The sequence below is a fragment of the Nicotiana sylvestris genome, chromosome 4 (genome assembly GCF_000393655.2).
Source record: "Nicotiana sylvestris chromosome 4, ASM39365v2, whole genome shotgun sequence".
Classification (NCBI taxonomy): Eukaryota; Viridiplantae; Streptophyta; class Magnoliopsida; order Solanales; family Solanaceae; genus Nicotiana; species Nicotiana sylvestris.
In genome coordinates, this window is record NC_091060.1 from 159,540,461 (window position 1) to 159,561,720 (window position 21,260).

The following is a 21,260-nucleotide window of genomic DNA, read 5'->3' on the forward strand; positions in this document are numbered from 1 at the left end:
TTGTGAAATGTAAGATAATAGGGATGTTGGGTATTTTGGTTATGGACTGGGTCGACCCGGTTTGGAATGGACCAGGTCGTAGGGATGGTTGGATATTTTTTGGGCCTGTGGCTTGAATTTGAAGAAGAGCCCAATTCCGATTTTCTTTACATTTTTTGCTCTATTTTCTTCTAATTTCTAATTAATAAAACTAAAATTCTAAATTAAGTTATAAACTAAATTAACTTATCAAAAATACTAATTAATTCCAAATAACTATTATCGCATATTTAAATAGCAATTAACGATAAAATCGCACAATTTAGACGTTAAATGCTAAAATGCAACGTACATTATTTTTGTATGATTTTCTCATTTTTGTAAAACAAACTTAAATAAATACTAAATGAAAATGCGACATATTTTATATTTTTATTAATTTAAACAAATAAACACGCACAGACAAAAATACCACAAAATTCAAAAATTGCACACCAAGGAAAAATTATTTTATTTTGAATTTTTTGGGAGTAATTCTTTCATAGGGCAAAAATCACGTGCTTACAGTACAAATGCATAAACTATCTTTTTTCCACAAGGTCTTTTTCTTTTTAAATTCTGGAAATAAATGCTTAAAAGAAAATGAGAAAAATAAAGCAAAAATAGAAGAGTGCTACACTGCACCCGAAAGACGGGCACTCAAGTCAAGCAGACGGAACAAACAAACCCTAGTAGCGTACACATCCAGAAGCATAGCGTATGACTTAATCGGTAGAGACGCAGCGACAGAGCAGGGGTGAAAATGGAGATAACCATGGGGGAACCCGGCGAAATACTACCGGAGCACAAGCCGGAAAAGTCTCCATACGAAGTTCTGCAGCAAAGCAAAGCTTCAGTTGAGGAAATCGTTTCAAAAATGCTGTCCATTAAAAAAGAAAGCGCGCCGAAATCTGAACTTCGCGAACTCGTCACTCAGATTTTAATCAATTTCGTCTCTCTACGTCAGGTTAACTTCTTTTCGTTCAATCTCCACTTGTTCTTTTGTTTTTCCCTAATGCTTGTGTATTAACTACCTTAAACATCTTCCCATAGGCAAATAGATCAATCTTGCTCGATGAGGATCGCGTGAAAGGTGAAACGGAACGTGCAAAAGCTCCCGTCGACTTCACCACGCTGCAGCTTCACAACTTGATGTATGAAAAAAGTCATTATGTGAAAGCTATAAAGGCTTGCAAAGATTTCAGGTCAAAATATCCTGATATTGAACTGGTTCCCGAGGAAGAATTCTTTAGAGATGCACCTGAGGAGATAAAAAGCTCTGTTATGTCAAAGGACAACTCACACAATTTGATGCTAAAGCGGCTCAATTATGAGCTATTCCAGGTAACTAGCTTAATTCAATCGGCAAGCACTCCTTTCTATTTCCAAATTAGTTTAATATCTCAGTATCTTGTTCTAAAGGGAGTTATTAGGCTTGGTGTTTCATGTTTTTTGGTGAATTAAAATTGTTATTTGCTTCTAAAACTCATGTCTTCATGGACTATTATCTTTATTAAAACTACTAAATTGGTTTCAGAAGTGGTTTAGTGGAGAAGGAATCATATGAAGGTTGTTACAATCAATAAAGATAGACTCTAAAAGACTGAAACTATATGCAGCTTGGCTTCCTTTTAGTGGTGCTTTCAACCATGGATTCTGCACATATTGCACTTATATAATCTTTTATTTGTTGAGGTTGTAACATGTTATTGCAAGAGCTGGGAAAAATCTTGGTGTATTTTAGTATTGGCTAATGTTGAGATCAAATTCTATGCTTCTCTTTTATTTGGATAATAGTGAGGTCATATGGAGGTTCTTATGGTGAATAGAATCGAGAGACTGAAAATATACCCACCTTGGCTTCCCTTTAGTGGTACTTTCAACCGTGGATTCTGCATATATTGCACTTATAATCTTCTTCTAATGCATTTTATTTGTAGATGTTGTAACATGTTATTTCATGAGCTGAAAAAAGATCTTGGGGTCATTTAGTATTCGCTAATGTTGAGGTCAAATTCTATGCTTCTCATTTATTTCGAATTTGTATTAGATCATATGTATCAGCTGTATATGTTTGTAGAATAATTCCCATCTCTTATATGATCATCATCGGAGTAGCGTGTGTACGCACACGCATGTGTGATAAGTCTGGCTGTAGCCTTGTTTTGAGTTTAAATATTTTCTGTGTCAGCGCAAAGAATTATGCAAGCTTCGTGAGAAACTGGAACAGAAAAAAAAGGCTCTACAGGAGACCATTGCAAACAGAAAGAAGTTCTTGTCAAGTCTCCCGTCACACCTAAAATCACTCAAGAAAGCATCCTTGCCGGTGCAGCACCAACTTGGAGTTCTGCACACAAAAAAGTTGAAGCAGTTGCAATATGCAGAGTTGCTTCCTCCGCCTCTCTATGTTATTTATTCACAGCTAATGGCCCAAAAAGAAGCCTTTGGAGAAAATGTAGAGCTGGAGATTGTTGGTAGTGTGAAGGACGCTCAAGCTGTTGCCCGTCAGCAAGCAAATAAAGACACTGGTTGGTCCCAGTCTATAGATTTCTTATTTGGGCTCATCATGTGTTTTTTGTCTTTGCTGAAACTGCTGTGTAAACATTAATATCATTTTATCATATTATGCCTTCTTCATGTGCTCTGCTATAGTCTGCTATAATGGCACCTATTTCAAAATTAAAGTCTGCCATAATGTTTATTTTCTCCGCCAGATTCAAGGTTGTTGATGCATTTCTTTGCTAGAAAAATTTTCTTTGAGGTAAACTGTATGACCACAAACTAAAGCTAAGACTTTATACTATTCTAATGGTAATTAAATATTTACAACTGGATCTAAACTATTTGTCAATGTTGAACTCTGAAAATCCTTTTTCTGTCTATTTCTTTAACAAGGGGCTCTGTGATGGGTGCTTGTAAATATTATCATAAGAAGAAAGGGTTGTTGTACTTCAGTATGAATTTTCCTGTAAACAGTGTTTGTTCAATTACAACTAAGGCTTAGTTGGGCGATTTTCAATTTTAGTGTGTATATTAATTTTTTAGAAGATATTATTTCAAGTTGAGAAAATAAATCCTGTGTAGACAGCAGTTTTTAAAAACTTTCCTAGTGATAGGGGTGTTAGTTGAATCTTAGTAATTCAAGGAGATTTCTTGGTTACGTTTGAGGATAACTACGCTTAGTGCTTGTTATACAGTGGTTAAACAAATCCTTAAAACGTGACATAATCAAGAGAACATATTGGTTTGTTTGACTACTCATGAATATGTTTCATTCCATCGTTTCTTATAATCAAAGTTACATATTATCAGATTGGATACACGTGGTTGAAACTAGGGGTTGTGGCATATGTTCCACTTGATACATTCAGTTGGCACCTCACTTGGGACATTCTAATTGTAGGAAGTGATAAGTTCATAGAGAAACTGTTCTATGTATTAAGTTTGTTGTCACCTTGTGCATTCAGCTTGAAGGTAGTAACTGTACATAGTAATGCAAATTTGCAGGCAAACAGTGCTTTTAAGGCAAGAGAGATCAATAAAAATGATCCATCCTTGCATAGTACTCCTCTGGGCCATCTTCATTGGCTTTGATTGACTTTTATGGAGATTAAATAGTAAAATATTTGAAAGTATTGTTATACAGAGTTTGGTCAATAAGGATTTAAAATGATAAGTTTGAAATGTTAAACATGGAGAGGTTGAAAGGAAATTACTTCAAATGAACCATTTAAGATAGCATTAGTTTATGATACCTTGAGTTGGAGGAGGAAAATATGTTTTTGAGGGGAAAAATATTGGTTTTTCAGGACAGAGCTTAATCATTATTGGAATAATGGCAGGATTAAAGTTCAAGTTAAATAAAATAAAATCAGTATGCTAGTTTTTGACTTTGGAGGTCTGTTGAAAGAGTTCAAAAAGGAAAAGTCTAAGTTTAAGTCTAAGTGTAGAAGATTAATTGAAGTTTAAGTCGAAGTAGTGAATCATTTTGGTAGTGGAAATCGACCTTGAAGGTATCGTGAAGATTTCTCGAAGAAGAAGTCTAAGTCTCTACCTTTATCAGTTTAATGACCATTTCTATTCTGAGTATTACTAAATAGATTCTACTCATGGGAAACCATGAGCTTCTACTTTACATTGTTCAGCTTATTTTATTCTGCATGCCTGTTCATTTATGCTCTAGTTTTTGGTTGCACTATAGTGGTTGTGCTGTTTTTATACCCAATTTCACTGATTATATCTCCTTTAGTTTACTTGAGCTTGATTGTATTTATTTTCAGTTCCTTTCTGGTTGAACACTTTCTTCTTTACTTCCTTTGCTCTTCTTCTAAATGTTCCTATCTGAATGATAAATCATTCATGTGAAGGTGTGTCTGCCAGCTTAGAGAGCTCTAAAGTTGATGATGATATAGATGAGGAAGATGATGGACAACGGAGAAGAAAGCGTCCCAAAAAGATACCCAGCAAGGAAAGTCTGGAGCAGGCTGGAATTTATCAAACTCACCCACTTAAAGTCACACTTCATATACACGATGATGAGATACAATCTACAAAACTTGTCACCTTGAAGTTTGAGTACTTAATTAAGTTGAATATTGTGTGTGTTGGAGTTGAAGGCTCTCAAGAGAATCCTGATAATGACATCTTATGCAATTTATTTCCGGATGACACAGGCCTTGAGCTTCCACGCCAGGTTTTCAGCTTGAGATATTGGTGTATTAATTATTCCTTGTACTTTCAACTGTTTGTTTCAGTCTTTCTGATTGATTCAACTTCGTGTGTGTTCTGCAGTCAGCTAAGCTAATTGATCATTCTATTGTGTTCGATGAAAGGAGAACGTCACGACCATACAAGTGGGCCCAGCATCTGGCAGGCATCGACTTTTTACCTGAGGTGTCACCATCACTTAGGGGTTTTGAGACTTCAAATGATGAAACAGCAAAACACGCTGCTGTTATCTCTGGTCTATCATTGTATCGGCAGCAAAATCGGGTGCAAACGGTTGTGCAACGGATTCGTGCTCGGAAAAAGGCTCAGCTGGCTCTAGCGTGAGTCACTGTAACTGTATGTTTAGCATCATGGATCCATAGGGACAAATATCATAGATGAGACTGACTTGTGGCAGAGATGATCTTATGTGCAGTTTTGTTTTGCTGAAGATGTTTGAATTTATTAAAGATAGTTAATGTTTCCCTTGCTCTGCAAGGTCATTCTCGGCCTTCTTTCTGTTTTCTACTCTGTCCTCTTGTTCACGGAGAATGATGTGATGTCTTATTCCTTGATCTTTCAGTACTGAAATTCCATTTCTGGGGACTTGTCTTTTTCTCCTATTCCTCTTTTATTGTTTGCCCTTAAGGTTAAAAAGCAAGGCGTAACTCATGTTGGAAATTTGAACTTTTTTTTGGCTGAGTTACAGGGAGCAGTTCGACTCTCTAATGAACCTAAACTGGCCAGTTCTAGCCAGTAGAAGTGTTCCTTGGGCCTCACACGATCCTCGCTGTAGTTTGCATGCATGGGTCCCTCTTTGTCCATCTCCTAGTCAGGTTTCAACATTGGCTGTCGCAGAAATAGAACAAGTTCAGCTTCCTACAGAAGTTGTGGTGGACGGGAAATCTGCCTCTTCAAAAGAAGAGGTAGAAAGCACGAGGGAGGATGGGGAGCTTCCATCTTTAGTTCCAGTCACTTCTATAAATGATACTAATGTCACTCCAAATAAAAGAATCAATTTTGATCCGTCCACAAAGCTGGCTTTCATTTCAAAGAGTGCCAGCTCTCCAATTATAAAGGGGAAGTCACCAAGTTTTAAGAAATACGGAGATGATGCAGATCTTATTCTGGAATCAGATAGTGAAGTGGATGATACTGTGCAGGTTGGGCAGGATAGTAATAATACCCCTGGACTTGCTGGGTTCAGTGACAAGTCATGGGTGGACTGCAAGGTTCAGGAATATTGTCTCGTTCTGACAAGAAAGATGGATAACGAGGAAAGAAAAATGAAATTGGAATCCAAGGTCTAACATCCTACCCTTTTCATTTTCTATCTCAAATTCAATTTAAATTTCCTCTTCATGAGTGGTCAATTCTTATGGCAGATCAAAATCAGCAAGGAGTATCCACTTAGGCCTCCTCTTTTCACATTGAGCCTTTATGAGGCGATACAGTCGGAGAACTTTTCTATGGTGGATAGTTCTGTGTGGTACAATGAACTTCGCAGCATGGAAGCAGAGGTAAGCAGTAACAAACGTAATGGTTGGTTTTGCTGCATATGGCTATGTTACATGGACTCTTTATTTGCCTGGACTGTGTCAAGTGGGTATTTGTGTTTTATATATATCTAAAAATTGAGCGTTCTTAATCCATGTAAGGTAGGCCTGCAGTACAATGCAAATTCAACTGCGAAGCTTTGTGGCTAATGTTTGGTGAAAAGGAGACTCTAGGTTTATTCCTTAACTAACCCACCGTAATTTTGAGGATTCCTCAGACAATAGCTGAATTTGTTCACTAATTGAGAATTTGAGATTGTGATGTCAGTTTGCGACAATTTTATTGGTCAATCCTAAACTGAAGTAGCTATTTAATCTGTTGCAGGTCAATGCTCACATAATAAACGCTATACCTGCAGATGAAGAAAACTTAGTCTTGGCTCATCAGGTTCGTTGTCTTGCCTTGCTGTTTGACTTTTATGCTGAAGATGGGGAGTCATCGTCTGAGAAGAGAAAGAGCACTTCTGTGATTGATGTTGGTTTGTGCAAACCTATGACTGGTCAGCTTGTCGCTCGATCATTTAGAGGTAGAGATCATAGGAAGATGATCTCATGGAAAGACAGCTCTTGCACCCCTGGCTATCCGTACTAAGGTAATATCCCAATGTTGTTACATTTTGTATTATTATTTCTCAAATGCTGGGTTGTTTAAATCCATGTGATTGGTCTTTCGTGCTATACCATGTACTACTGAGATTCACGTTGCAACATGCCTAGTTAAAATGTTATGACTCCTGTTGCACATCTTTTCATAATGATGGGCATGATGATAGCCACTTCCTGTTGCACCTGAATTGGTTAGACAATGGCTGATTGTTTATTTGGTCAAAGAACATGGTGGCGTTCTGCATTGCCAGTTGAGGGAGATATTTGAAATGATATTGTTAGCACGTTTCAAGTTCTGACATTGTTTAAGATGTTCGCCAGATCAAACTGCAGAATTGTAAAACCAATAAGTTATAGATATAGCATATCTGTTTCGACGGCATCTTTTTATACTATTGCATCGTGTAAAGCGCTATTTCAACTATATTTGTGCTTGTGCAGACATTTTGATAAGAAAAGGCTACATTGAAACGAAAGGCAACTCATTGGTGTAAATGCGGATCCTCTGTTTGTGCACGTCTCTTAACCTATCAGCAGCGAGGGATTAGCCTTTGTTTAAATACTATGTAAAATTGTAATACCAAACTATCTTATAGGGGCACATTGTAATGTTGGAAAAATATATTTAAAACCTACTCATTGTGTAGGAAACAAAAAGGAAATGATTGAAGTGTGGCTATTGAAATGAGAAACATTCCTTTTAAGTATATAAGTGGGTGTTTGGACATAAGAATTGTAAAATTTCGGAAAAAAGTGGAAAAAAAAATTCAAGTGAAAATGGTATTTGAAAATTACAGTTGTGTTTGGATTTGAATATAATTTTGGACTATTTTTGAATTTTTGTGAGTGATCTAAAGTGAATTTTGAAAAATAGGTTTTAGGAGTTTTTCAAATTTTCAAAAAATTTCGAAATTCATTTTCAAGTGAATCGAAAATTTCATGGCTAAACATAGATATCGAAAAAAAGTGAAAAGAATTTCAAAATAAGGAATCTTTTTATGGGCCAAACAGTCCCTAAATATCAAAACTCCACGTGAGTAAAAATTAAAAATTAAAACGACATTATATTCAAGGAGTTTTTACCTCCTATAGTAAAGGTTAACACCTTATTTATTTTAAATAAATATCATTTAAAAAAATAATATTCCATAGATACCTTTTAAGGTTTATAGCAAAATATTAATTTTGGTTACTTCCTAGTCCTAAGTCACTAAATACGCTAATTAATTACACTATTTTCTTTCTCTCTCTACTTTGATACATCTCATACTCTTCCCCCATCCCATTAAAATTTTCGATCTCCTCCTCCTTCCACCGGATTTGTGCAAAGTATGAAAGATTCAAAAGGTAACCAAACATTTTATTGGTGATATTATGTGCAAAGTATGAAAGATTCCAAACAGTTTGGGTCTATGTCTTCTATGAATTTGACGCCGATAAAAGTTCACGTTGAGGAGAATCAAAAGGGTGGAAATTTTGAGGAGCAATTTTCACAGATGACTCTTGGGGTAGTGAAACAGAAGCATGAGGAAGGAGGATTTGTGGATTTATCTTCGCCGCATGCGACGGCTGTTTCCGGCGTGCAACAACAACAACTACAACTGCCTCCGTAATTGCAACCAAAGCTTGTTATTCCATCTGATTTGCCTTCCCCTGATTCAGTTTCAAATCAACTTCATCAATCCAGAGAATTCCACGTGACATCCACGTCACAACTTTATCTTTCGCGATGAAGAAGAACATTTCCTTTAATATATTTCAATGTAATTTCAACGTATTGCATTGTATTTTCATGTATTTCATTGGATTCATTGTCTTTTTTTTATTGTAATTCAATGTATCTCGTTGTATTCCATGTATTTTATTGTATTCTCTGTATTTTTTTCATTGTATTTCAATGTATCCCGCTGTATTCTATGTATTTCATCGTATTCACTGTCTCGCTATATGCCATGAATGTATTCATAATTTTTTTTAATTAATATAATTTATGTATTCAGATGTATTATATAATTTCTCTGAAGATTGCTATGTTTTTGGGGTATTTTTCGGTTGAGAATCTTTTTTATAACTGAAAATACAAAATTTGTGTATTATAATTGAGTTTGTTGAGTTATATTAGGAGTCTATTATGTTAATTGATTCACTTTCCATTTTAAAAACAGTATAATCCCCTATTTCACGCCGTGAATACAGTTGAATACAGTCGAATACAATAATCTGTCCAGCTGTAATCTCATGTTTCACTCCATGAATACAGTCGAATACACTCGAATACAACAACTGATTAGCTGGACTTCCCACACCTATTTTTACTACTGTATTCATGAATACAATAGCTTAAATACATCAAATACAACTTATAACTACATAAAAGGTATCTATAATCCGTAATATATCAAATGATATCTATAGATGGCTAATTACTATTAAAAGATAGTGTTTTATGAAAATTTCCCTATATTCAACTCAAGTCACTCGCACGATATGTTGGGCTGACATTGATAAGCAAAACGTGGTAGAAATTAAAAAAATAGCTAAATTTACAAGTGGTCATTCAAAAAAATAGCAATAGTTTCAAAAGTAATCGAAATTTAGTCACTTTCCAGGTAAATATAAATCTGAACAAAAATACTGTTTAAAATCCGGAAAATACTCCAGCATAATATACTGGACTTTCAGCATAATATATTAGGTCCAGTATAATATGCTGGAAGTTCATACACATGTGCTCCAATCTCCAGTATATTATGCTGGAATATGTTATGATGAAACTTTTTGTGTTGCAGCAAAATAGTGACTATTTTTTAATGACTTTACAAACGCTGACTATTTTTGAATGACCAATCCAAAAACTAGCTAGCCCGCTGGTATTTGGACCAAAGCCGTTTATCTTCCATGATTCAGACTAAAATCATGAAGTTATCTTCAACTGAAGCCACTTTCTTTAATTGCTATGGCAATTGGTCTTAAATTATGCATATAGATGAGCAATTATAGTAAACATTTTGTGTTCGCATGATCACGTCCTTGAACCTTAAAGTTTCAAACACCAACATCTATCCCTGTCATAGGTTTTCGGTTGATTTGCTGAAACTTACCTGAAAAATAAGTTTTTCTTAAGTCAAAATTTATCTCAAATGTGTACTACACTCATACATTTCTACGACAATATCCCTATATAACAACTATTTACTATGAAAACCAAGTTTCTTTTGGAACCAATTTTCATGCTATGTTATAATATATGTTCTCTATAACAACACTTCGCTATTATAACAACTAAAAGAATTTGGAACAAACGAGGTTTTTATAGAGAGGCTTGACCGTAGTTTTTTTTTTCTTTTTCCTGAAGGGAAATTTTCGTTCCTATACCATATAGGAAACTATATTACCAAATATGTTCATAGTTTGCATATTACCCGCCATGCTAATAGTATTTTTACAAAATATAGACAATTCATTAAATAAGAAATCATTGTAGCTGTAGGCTTCCTTATTTTTCTTCCTTCATGGAGTTTGAAAGCTTCAAGCAAAATCAATTATCAAGAAACCTAGAGTCGCAAAACCACAAATGCTGTCGAGATTTCGATTTTCGTGGTGTAATTTGAAAAGTTTCAGAGTTATTTTTGCATAAACTAATCATTGCAAATTTCCAAAAACGTATTCAATGACACATGAATCACTAACGTGCTAAGTTTCTCTCGTTATCTTAGTTCACATATTAGCTGAGTTCTATTTTTTTTTCAACAGCTTAATTCTCTTTTGACAAGTTAACTTCTTAGAAACAAAAATGGGACGATCTCGCTTCTTGTTTCATCATTTTTCTGATTTCACAAATAAAAAACGACTAAATCTTCTACAATTCTTCTTCAACAAACGCAATTATGTCCAAAATCCTAATTATGCTACAACTGAATGAGAATTAGGATAGCTATGGGAGATTTAGAGAATTTCGAATTTGAGTTTTCAAAAATCATTATTTGTTCGGATTGAGTGTTGTTGCAAATAATTAGGAATATAGTTTGGAGTTTATATCTCAATTTTGAGGGGTTTTGGTGAAGATTAACCTTGATTTTGGCTGAATTTCAAATTGAAACTCGAAGAAGAAGAAGAAGAAGAAGAAGAAGAAGAAGAAGAAGAAGAAGAAGAAGAAGAATAAGAAGAAGAAGAAGAAGAAGAAGAAGAAGAAGAAGAAGAAGAAGAAGAAGAAGACGACATGACATACATTACATTGCAGAAATTGTAGAAAAATTATATTCTGTTGTTTATTTATTTTTCTTTTATTCATTTAACTATTGTATGAAAGTTGAAAAAACAAAAAACTTAGGATCATATCCGCTATGTATAACTGTTCGCGATTTCAATATGAAATTGAGTATCACCAATGAGAACACAGTTGCATGTTTGTGTTGTTACATTTTATATCAAATTCTGGTTGTATATAAATGTCCTACACTTTATCTACATTTTATCTACAAATAAACTACATGTCAGAGTAAATATATATATATCAATATGGATTTTCACAATATCCACAAAATTTCTACATTCTACAATAAAACTACATATCATTTGAAAAATTAATATGAAAATATAGAATTTCAATGTTTCTACAAATTATCTACAAAATTTCTACAAATTGTTCATAACAGAATTTATTTTTATTTTCATGCATGTTCGTCTGTAACACTAAATTTACTTGATATGCCAACATCTCCCGTTATAGAGGAATACAACTTATCTACAACTTTTACACATTATTTCCACTCAATTAAATACAACTACAATAACATAAAACTTACATACAAAATTTATACAATATGTCTTTTGTATATTTTGTATCTGATTTATACATAGTAAAAATAAATTTCATACAACTAATTATATATTATACAACTTATCTACAAATTATTTACAATTTTCGTACATTATTTCTACTAAGTTATATACAACTACAATATACACTTAAATACAATATTTATACAATGTTGTTCAACTTTCATACAATAGTTAAATGAATAAAAGAAAAATAAATAAACAGCAGAATACATTTTTTCTATAATTTTTCTACAATTTCTGCAATATAATGTATGTCATGTCTTCTTCTTCTTCTTCATTTCTTCTTCGAGTTACAATCTGAAATTCAGTCAAAACCAAGTCTAATCTTCACCAAAACCCCTCAAAATTGAGATATAAACTCCAAACCATATTTCCAATTATTTTTAACAACCCCAAATCCAAACAAATAATGATTTTTGAAAACCTAAATTCGAATTCAAAGCTTCAAAGCTTTTTGATGATTATCAATGGTGAAATTGTTGCTTTCTTTTCCTTTCCTCTTATATTACTGAAATTTAGGATTGAGAGATAGAGAGAGACATAGAGAGAATTCTCAATTCTTTGCAACAACATCCAATCCAAACAAACAATGTCTTTTGAAAACCCAAATTCGAATTCAAAGCTTCAAAGCTTTTTAATGGTTGTCAATGGTGGAGGGGTTACATATTTCGCTAGTTTTAGAAGAGGAAATCGTGGGTGATTGAAGAGAAAATCGTGGGTGTGATTTGATACGTGAGTGAGGTGGTGAGATTTAGAGAGAGAAACTTGGGGGAGTGGGAATATACGGTTGAGTAAAATTAGGAGACTAATTAATACCATTAAAATCCTAAAATAATACATAAATGGTAATTAGGTATATAGAAGATAATTATATTAAAAGTTAAACATGAAGAATAATATTGTTTACTATATCGCACAGGAATGTAAAACTTCCTTTCTTGAAAATGTCGTGTTTAAGACCAGACAAAGTTTTTTGTCGAAATTAGCAATAACCAAAAACTCTTCACTCGAAAACACCCCTGAGAGAAGCATTCGGCCAACATCCGAATTTCTTCTTCACATTTTACTTAAAAACATACCACTTTGAACAAATAATTACTCTCAGGTAGTTAAAATTCAGCCTGTCAAAATAGTAGGCTTGATTCCAAGTCACTTCTACAGAACACATTACAAGAGGATATGTTAATAATATATAGATGTATTTTCATGTGTATCTGCTATCAACTAAGTATTTCTACATTCTGGCTCTAATTTATGCATATGATGCCCAACAAGGGAGAATTAAGAAATTAACAGAATGAAAAAGCTACAGCAAAAAGACAACTCTTCTCTTCTGAGCTACAGTTGACACATATTTCCTTTATGTACAGACACCTACTATGAGTTTGTAAATATGGCTAATACCACTAATCTCTGAAATCCCCCCCCCCCCCCCCCTTTTTTTTTTACCATGGACCAGTCTGTGTCCGTCTTAAGCATCGCCTTTTAGCTTCCCTTTGAAGGTTCATCATTTCCATAACCTGTATCACAAAAATGCAATAACTTCTGTTGTTAGATCCAAAATGGCTATGCTAACTCAATTCGAGAAGAAAATAACACGATCAAACAGGTAGAACAGCTGTGTGCTTCTATAGATAAAATTTGGACAATTTTGATCAGAGTGTGCTGAATTAACTGACTATGTTTCTTAAAGCAAAATCGCGTAGACAAGAAAAAAACACGAGGGGTTTGACTTGAAAGAGGAAGCAGAACTTTATATACCTGATTCTTCTGCATTTCCAACATTTCTTCCTGCAACAGTACACAATTTAGTTAGTGACGAACCATTGAGACAGACAAAAGTTGCAATGCGATTTCATATAAGATCACCTGTTTCTTTTGAAGTTCTTCGTTTTCTTCTTTTAGTTTTGCAACTTCTGCTTCTAGCTCCATAGTATATGCCTACAGAGAGTTAAACAGAAGATGATCAATGACCACAAAAGTGTACATCAGATTGAAAAACGAGGCATTATTAGGTGCTCGTGCATCCTTTGAAATTTAAGGAATTTGATGTGCTAGTTTTTGGTCTGGTCTATATTTACGAAGACAAATGCACAGGGTTCTGCCTATTTAAAGGGTACAACTTATAGCAGTGTTAGTCATACAAATTTTGGTTACTATGTATAGCACAAGCTGCTTTACATTTTATTAAACCGAATCTTTGAACCTTTCGAATCTTGTCACATTACATCTCAAATACCATTCTGCTGCATATGATATCCAATCTTTTTTAGAGTGAAAAAATGCACCTCCAAGTATAATAAAGCAGATCATTAATCATCAAATGGATGTAGTTAAATGCCCCAAATAATGATATTAGCATGCAGTTAGAGAAACAGGTTAAGCAAAGTTCATAAGGACTTAACTAAGGAAGTTAAAGAAGATCGATTAGGATTAACTTTTCTGAATAACACAAGGGATGGTGTTTCTCTCCTCAACTAGAGCAACACAACTATTTCTAAGGAAGAATATATCAATGGGTGTTTCCCAACATACTAACAGACCTATTCAAGTCACAATCTTGAAGATGTCGAGATAAAAAATTACAATTTTACAGAAGAGAAATATACTGAAATCGTATATATTAAGATTATACACATAAGTACAGATGTATTGTTTTCTGGTATACACATAGCCAGTAATACAAATGCATGCAGATTGCAGACATCAAAGGTATAGCCTATGTCTAAGATTTAGAATATTACCTGTTTTCTAGCTCTTGATCTGGCAGCTGACTCTCTATTTTTTATCATTCTCCTCTGCCTCCTTTCAACAACCTTCTCCACAGTACTGTATTTTCGGCCTCTTATACCACCATTGAAGACATAGGGAAGTGGAGATACAGAAGGTGTATCTCCACTGCTCTTCCCAAGTCCATCTGATGAAACAGCTGGAGATGCTGTTGCAACAGTAACAGCTCCGGCTCCTAAACCAACCATACCCATTCCTCCACCCGTTAAAGCAGCACCTTGAACGAAATTAGAATTGAGCGCCGGATCAGAAATACCAACCAACCCTCCCCTCATTCCAGGACTTCCCAACTGACCATTATTTGGTATAGCCATAGGGGCAGCATATGCCAAAGCAGGCTGCTTAGGGAAAAGGGGTTGCTGCTGTGGCTGCTGTTGCTGTGGTTGTGGTTGTTGTTGTTGCAGTTGCTGCGCCCTTAGCTGTTGTTGTGTTCTAACCCCATTCACATTCAGTGGCAAATTAGCAGCCTGAATACCAGTTTCACCTGTGTTCCTATTAGCTTGTTGGTATCCAAATCCAACTCCTGTATTATTTCCAGCATAGGACAAATCAGCAAAGATTCCTCCAACATTATTCGATTTCGCAGCTAACTGTGCATCTTCTCTCACAACTCCAGCTCTAACTAAGAACTCCTCAAGTGTTATTTCCCCTAAAGTCTGTTGCCTCTGAGGCAAAGTTGCTGACACCCCAATACTATTTCCATCTTTTCCACCACCATACTCCTTTGACATATCCTTCCAAACTTCATCAACAGTCTTATGACTCAGTGTTCTAGGTAAAGTCAAAGAGCCTTGTCTCTGTAAATTCCCACTTTGAACACTACCAACTTCTTGCCCATTAATTCCAGACCCTCCCATTGTTTGACTTTCCTCAGCATTCCATATATTCTTTAGCAACTCATCCATATTCATTGACCCAAAATCCTTTCCACTCCCTCCCGTCGTGCTCAAAAACTCATCGAACGTTAACGAATAGATAGATGGCTGCCGCGGTAACTGAAAGTTCCCGGGCTGTTTCCCACCAACACTACTTCCACCCTCCCCTGGTGGCTCATTTCCAAAGTTCTTGAAATTAAAATTACTCCCCATTTCACTAAAAATAATAGTCTCCAATCCAACTTCAAAAATCACTCTGCTATTCAAGAATCACAAAAGATAATAGTCAGATCAACAAGTTATTTCACTTCCCTCTAAGCCTTTTCACTAACATGCTGTTCAACCCCTCACATAAATGTACATATATCTACATACACACAGCTTCACACAGTGTAATAAAAAGCTGAAAGCAAATATACCTGAAAATAGATATGAAAATCAAACTGAACCTAAACTTCACCAACCCCTTACTAGAAAAATCATCAAAAACAGAATTCTAGTTGAAATTCACTTCATTTCCATTAAGTTGACTGCACTTGCAGTTCACACCAGGAACCCCAGAATACAAAGTACAATCTCCACACCAACCAATTCAACAAAAGCATAAACTTTAAATATCCACTTCAAATGTACAAACTCAACGTCAAAAATCACAAAGCTCAAAGATCAAAGCTGAAAACTTTGAAGGTAAGAAACCAAGAAAGCTAATCATTGACTAGTTATCCATAAATAGAAAATATTTAAGGAAACACCATATTAATTGTAGCTGATAATAACAAGAAAAAATAAAACTTTTTTTTCTGAGAATTTTTTGAAATGGGAACACAAGGAACAGTATGTTTTCCTGTTTACCTTTTCTGTTTTTCTGGATATATTTTTTTCTTTCTAAACTTGTAGACTGCTAGACGTTTCTTTCTTCTTTGGCTGCGAGTGGTTCTTGAAAGTGCCAAGTGTCTCACTAGGACTTTTAAGGCCGGTAACCCAAAATATATAGTTCGGATAATAATTAATGGGTTTGTGGGGCCCAAAGGTATAAAACTTGGGCCAATTAGTGATGGAGTAGGAGATGGTTGGTGTGACTTTGGGCCAATAATGGAAAGAAAGGTGGGTTGATCACAAACCGTCCACGTAGAAGGAATTGAACGGTTGAGATGAGTTTATTTGGTTTTTGTCAGATAGGTGGGATGGGATAGGGACGCGGCATAAAGGGACGCACGCCCTAAAGTGTTTGCAGTAATGACCATTCCCCTTGTGTATAGGGCAATTGGTGTTTAGGGATTGGTTAATACTATAATAGAGAAGTGACTTTATGGATTTCATTAAATTTGGCACTTTCTTATTGGATATTGTGGTTGAGATCTTGATTGAAGTTTAAGTGCTTTTATTACCAAGTTTCTTGAAGAATAATTGAACATTTGGGGGTGGTTTAGTTACTTCATTTAGGTAAATAATTTCAGTATAAAGTAGGACTCTATCTTGTTTGACCAAAAAGCGTAGTTTTTGGTTAAAACGATTATATTTACGTAATGATGGATTAAACCTAATTAATAATGATATCTCTAGATACGAATTTCGAAGAAGGGGCTAACACGAAATAAATCCAGTAGGGGATTGATAATAGCGTTCATTTAATATTCCAAAAGGTATGAACAATAATAGAGGAGTAACTGGTAATAAATAATAATAAATGGCCTTTAAGTAAATAAGAGGAGTGGTTCACTCAATAAAAAATGGGCTAGATGATTGTTTCCCATAATAATGATGAATGACGAATAAATCCAAGAACATTCGAAATATTCTCATATCTAATGGAAAAATGTGGAAAAATATGAACAAGAATCTTGATAAAAAGGTAGTGTTTGTATCTTTATAAGAGACAATCTTTATCAGAAGTCTATTTTTATCAAGTGAATGTCACATACCCTTTTTCATTATCTTCTTTTCCTATTTATATGGGACATACCCTAACAAATCCAAATAGTACAAGGGTAGAGAATATCCAATAGAATATTCTCTTTAATATCCTATTCTAAAAACTAGTCGTTAAAGCTCTTTCTGCGGTGCTCGATCTCGACCATTGCTGAGATTTTGACCACGAACCTCCTTGTTTCCTGGTTATCCTCAAATGACTTTTTCCTCGATGTTACCTTGCCTTAAATACTCTGAGAGAGCTTTCGACCTATACATATCTATTTCAATTTAAATGACACACTTTCCTTATTAGTTCGTTCAAAAAAGAATGACACATTTATATATTTGGAAACAATTCAACTTTTAAACTTTTTATTTTACCCACTTTACCCTTAACGAGAAGCTTTTATAGTCACACAAATGTCATGGCCCCACAAAGCTTTTTCCCCTTAAGCTTTTAGAACCACGTGTTTCAAAAGTCATCTTTTTTTTTCCTTAAACTTTGCGCCAAGTCAAACTACCTCATCTAAATTGAAATGGAAGAGTACATACCGTATATCCTATTTTTAATAAATACAATGAACATATTATTAATATGTATTAACTATAATATTATGAAACAATAATTTCCTATAACAAAAAAAACAGAAACAGGGAAAACAACAGCAAAGTAGAAACTGGAAATAATCAGAAAACAGAATCTGAAAATATATGTTAGAATGAAATCGAGCCCACTGAATGCATAGTGTGTCCTTAAGGAAATTATTCTCCTCAAGTATCCGAGGTGTTAGAATATTATCCTCCCATGATAGAACGATTTTATTTGCGCAGAAGAAAAAGAAGTTTGAAGTTCAGAAAATTTCGTAAGAAAAATTCTGGGATCGAAGCTAATTTATAGCCATTTTCTGGCACTATTTCTGAAATTTTGTAACCTTTTAGAAACAACCATGGATGTTGGAACATGCGGGAATATTTTTTAAATTATTCGGGAAAATAAACAGACCGGGTCGAGGGCGCGGATCCTAGGTTATTTCGGGTTGGTTTTCGATAGTTAATTAAATTAATTAATTAGAAGCCGAGCGAGCAACGACGACGACGCGAGGCTTACCTTCTTTCCAACCTATTTTACACCAAGGGAAGTGTTTTTTTAATATAAGCACATTCACTTTTCTTTCCACTAACAACGAGGGACAATTGCTCTTTTCCAAAGCATAAGGGAACAACTCACTTTCCCTTCACATTTCTTCCCTCCATTTTGTCATTCACCAATCTCCAATCCCATCAGAATAAATATCTGCTAGAAATATATATATATATGCACACACACACACTAGTAATTCAGTGAGTATTAATCCAAATGGGAGCCTTCGAGCAACTGTAAAGCTATCTTCGTATGACCCCATAGGCTACGAGTTCAAGTCGTGGACGCAATCACTAATGCTTGCATTGGGGTAAGTTATCTACATCACACTTCTTATGGTGCGACCCTTCCTCGTAGCCTGCATGAATGGGGATACAATTGCCTTGTGCACCGGGCTACTTTTTTTTCATGTATTACAATCACTTCATTATAATTTCTAAATAATTTATCCACGACCAAACCACCTCGTAAGGTGGTGGGGGAATGGGTAATGAGGGACGGGGGGAGTATTGTGATGGCTTTAGTCAAAGGTATTTTTTTTAGTATTAGAATAATTTTAATCTAGCACTATTGTTGTTTTCACTATAAAGGTGTATACGGTTAAAATATGGCTTGCCCGATTTTGCCGTTTAATCGAGACCAGGGAATCATGTCGAGGGTCAGTCTCACAATGCATCAGGTCAGAGCACGAAGATAAGGTATCGAGCTCGTGAATTGAGGTGCTCGTCGAGATCGAGACCAATAGCGATCGAGGCCATATAGGACTGACTTCGAACGAAGCACAATAATGGAAAGGCGAGATATCCGTAACCGGTCGAAGATCTCGGCGTAAATCCTGGAACAGATCCAATCAAGGACGGTTGTTTAGGCTAATCATGAGATTTACTTCTATAATTAGTGTTATATCATAATTAGGATTCCTCTACTACATAAAGAGGAGTCCCCATTATTTGTAGGTACCTTACATTCACATAGATCAAAGCAATATAATATTCTCTCATTAATTTACATTCTCTTGTTTATCAGCTCGTTGCATCTTAACTGTTCTTGCTTAACTAGCTCGAGGGTATCCAAGCTCGAGGCTCTGTCCAAATGCTGGTTTACTTTATATTATCGTCAATTTGCATCACTTATCTTTACATTTATCAATTGGTATTAGGTGAAATCACATATCTTTATAATCACATTATTTATTCAATTTTTAGGGTAAACAGTTTGATGCTCAGCGTAGGGCTAAGGATAATAGTGATTTCCTAGTATTAATTCTCATAACACACACTACTTTTACACTTGTTCTCGTAAGTGTCTTTGATTTCAGGAATCATCATGTCAAACTCTCAAGCAATTCCCACTCACACAGACATCGTCCTTGGTCTTCATAGAGAGAAGAACACATAGTCGCCCCGGGCAACGGAGTACCTCCAATCAATCCCGATGGACCACACGCCGTAGATCCAATCGATGTCAATTCTCGTATCGCGATTCATTGAAATTTAGGCGCCGACCTTGAAAATAGCATCCACAGAGACGCTCAGGCAGCCAATCAGAATGCACAAAGTGGTGAAGAAGGTGGGATTAGCCTTCGAGTGATATTTGAAATATTGCAGACTCAGCAAGTTACGATAATGCAGCTCCAAAATTAGAATCGAACACCAAGCAGGATCGAACTCGATACGTCACAAGAAGTTATTCATAGGGTCGAGCCTATATCGGAAAAATCAAATGATAACGGATCGGGAACTGACTCCGCCATCATAAAAACGCTCGAGGAGCTAACTAAACGGATCGAATCAGGAGAAAAGAAAATTGAGGCTAACGATAAAAAGGTAGAAACATACAACTCACGGATTAATCAAATACTGTGGGCACCCCCGATCTTAAAGGGTTTGAATTCGAAGAATTTCGTGTAGAAGCCTTTCCCACCGAGTGCGGCTCCAAAGCTCATTCCGAAGAAATTCCCATGTACAATTGCACCATTGATCCTAATGAGCATGTCACTTCTTATACATGCGCAATAAAAGGAAATGACTTAGAAGATGATGAAATTGAATCTGTTTTGTTGAAAAAATTTGGAGAAACTTTATCGAAGGGGGAAACGATATGGTACCACAATTTGCCGCCCAATTCCATCGATTCCTTTACCATGATTGCTTATTCGTCCGTAAAGGCACACGCCGGAGCAATAAAGCTTACGACTAGGAAATCGGACCTCTTCAAAGTTAGACTAAAGGACAACGAAATGCTAAGGGAATTCGTATCTCGGTTCCAAATGGAACGCATGGACCTGCCCCGGTCACTGATGATTGGGCTGTCCAATCCTTCACCCAAGGTTTGAACGAGCTAAGTTCGATATTATTACAACAACTTAAATAGAATTTGATTGAGTATCCAGTTGTGACCTGGGCCGATGTACATAATCGATACCAATCAAAGATCAAAGTCGAGGATGATCAGTTGGGAGCCCTTTCCAGTTCCGTTTATCCGAATATATCTGAAGGCAGGATTCAAAGAGACATCGATAGAGAGCCGCGATCAACCAGAGACCGGTACCAACCATACAATGCATATCGTAGAAACAGTGGACCAGGACGTAATCCCGTTCGAAATGATCGAGGAAAACTCCCGAGGGCTAATGAGTAAGAGTGGCTTCGATAAACATGTCGAGCCCAAGGAAGCACCACGGTTATTAGAATACAACTTCAGCATCGATGCATCGGGTATTATATCAGCCATTGGACAGATCAAAGATACTAGATGACCCAAACCCCTACAGTCCGACCTGGCTCAAAGAAACCCTAATCAAATATGCAAATA

At 35.5% G+C, this 21,260-nt stretch overlaps 2 protein-coding genes across 2 annotated transcripts; one reads left to right on the forward strand and one right to left on the reverse strand.

Moving 5' to 3' along the window:
* The first annotated feature begins 660 nt into the window (after positions 1-660).
* On the forward strand, positions 661-7,671 carry LOC104240433 (THO complex subunit 5B). The gene is made up of 9 exons (XM_009795273.2): positions 661-985; positions 1,072-1,362; positions 2,210-2,546; positions 4,386-4,711; positions 4,810-5,066; positions 5,435-6,029; positions 6,111-6,245; positions 6,607-6,874; positions 7,329-7,671. Exons 1-8 carry the CDS (start codon positions 782-784, stop codon positions 6,871-6,873), a joined length of 2,412 nt encoding a protein of 803 aa, XP_009793575.1. The 5' UTR covers positions 661-781; the 3' UTR covers position 6,874; positions 7,329-7,671.
* Positions 7,672-12,909: 5,238 nt separating this feature from the next.
* Positions 12,910-16,341, reverse strand: LOC104240432 (ABSCISIC ACID-INSENSITIVE 5-like protein 5). Its single transcript, XM_009795272.2, has 5 exons — positions 16,247-16,341; positions 14,474-15,650; positions 13,599-13,670; positions 13,491-13,520; positions 12,910-13,249 (listed from the first exon to the last, which is right to left on the reverse strand). The coding sequence occupies exons 2-5, from the start codon at positions 15,605-15,607 to the stop codon at positions 13,175-13,177; spliced, it is 1,311 nt and encodes a 436-aa protein (XP_009793574.1). The 5' UTR covers positions 15,608-15,650; positions 16,247-16,341; the 3' UTR covers positions 12,910-13,174.
* Positions 16,342-21,260: the final 4,919 nt, after the last annotated feature.

Bases quoted from the DNA above. Each gene is read 5' to 3' on its own strand.
- LOC104240433 (XM_009795273.2), top strand. From the start codon at position 782: ATGGAGATAACCATGGGGGAACCCGGCGAAATACTACCGGAGCACAAG. The intron at 5,067-5,434 runs GTGAGTCACTGT...GCTGAGTTACAG, and splicing joins AAGGCTCAGCTGGCTCTAGC to GGAGCAGTTCGACTCTCTAA. The intron at 6,030-6,110 runs GTCTAACATCCT...TTCTTATGGCAG, and splicing joins AAATGAAATTGGAATCCAAG to ATCAAAATCAGCAAGGAGTA.
- LOC104240432 (XM_009795272.2), bottom strand. From the start codon at position 15,607: ATGGGGAGTAATTTTAATTTCAAGAACTTTGGAAATGAGCCACCAGGG. The intron at 13,521-13,598 runs GTGATCTTATAT...GTACTGTTGCAG, and splicing joins AAGAACTTCAAAAGAAACAG to GAAGAAATGTTGGAAATGCA. The intron at 13,250-13,490 runs GTATATAAAGTT...TTTGTGATACAG, and splicing joins TGGAAATGCAGAAGAATCAG to GTTATGGAAATGATGAACCT.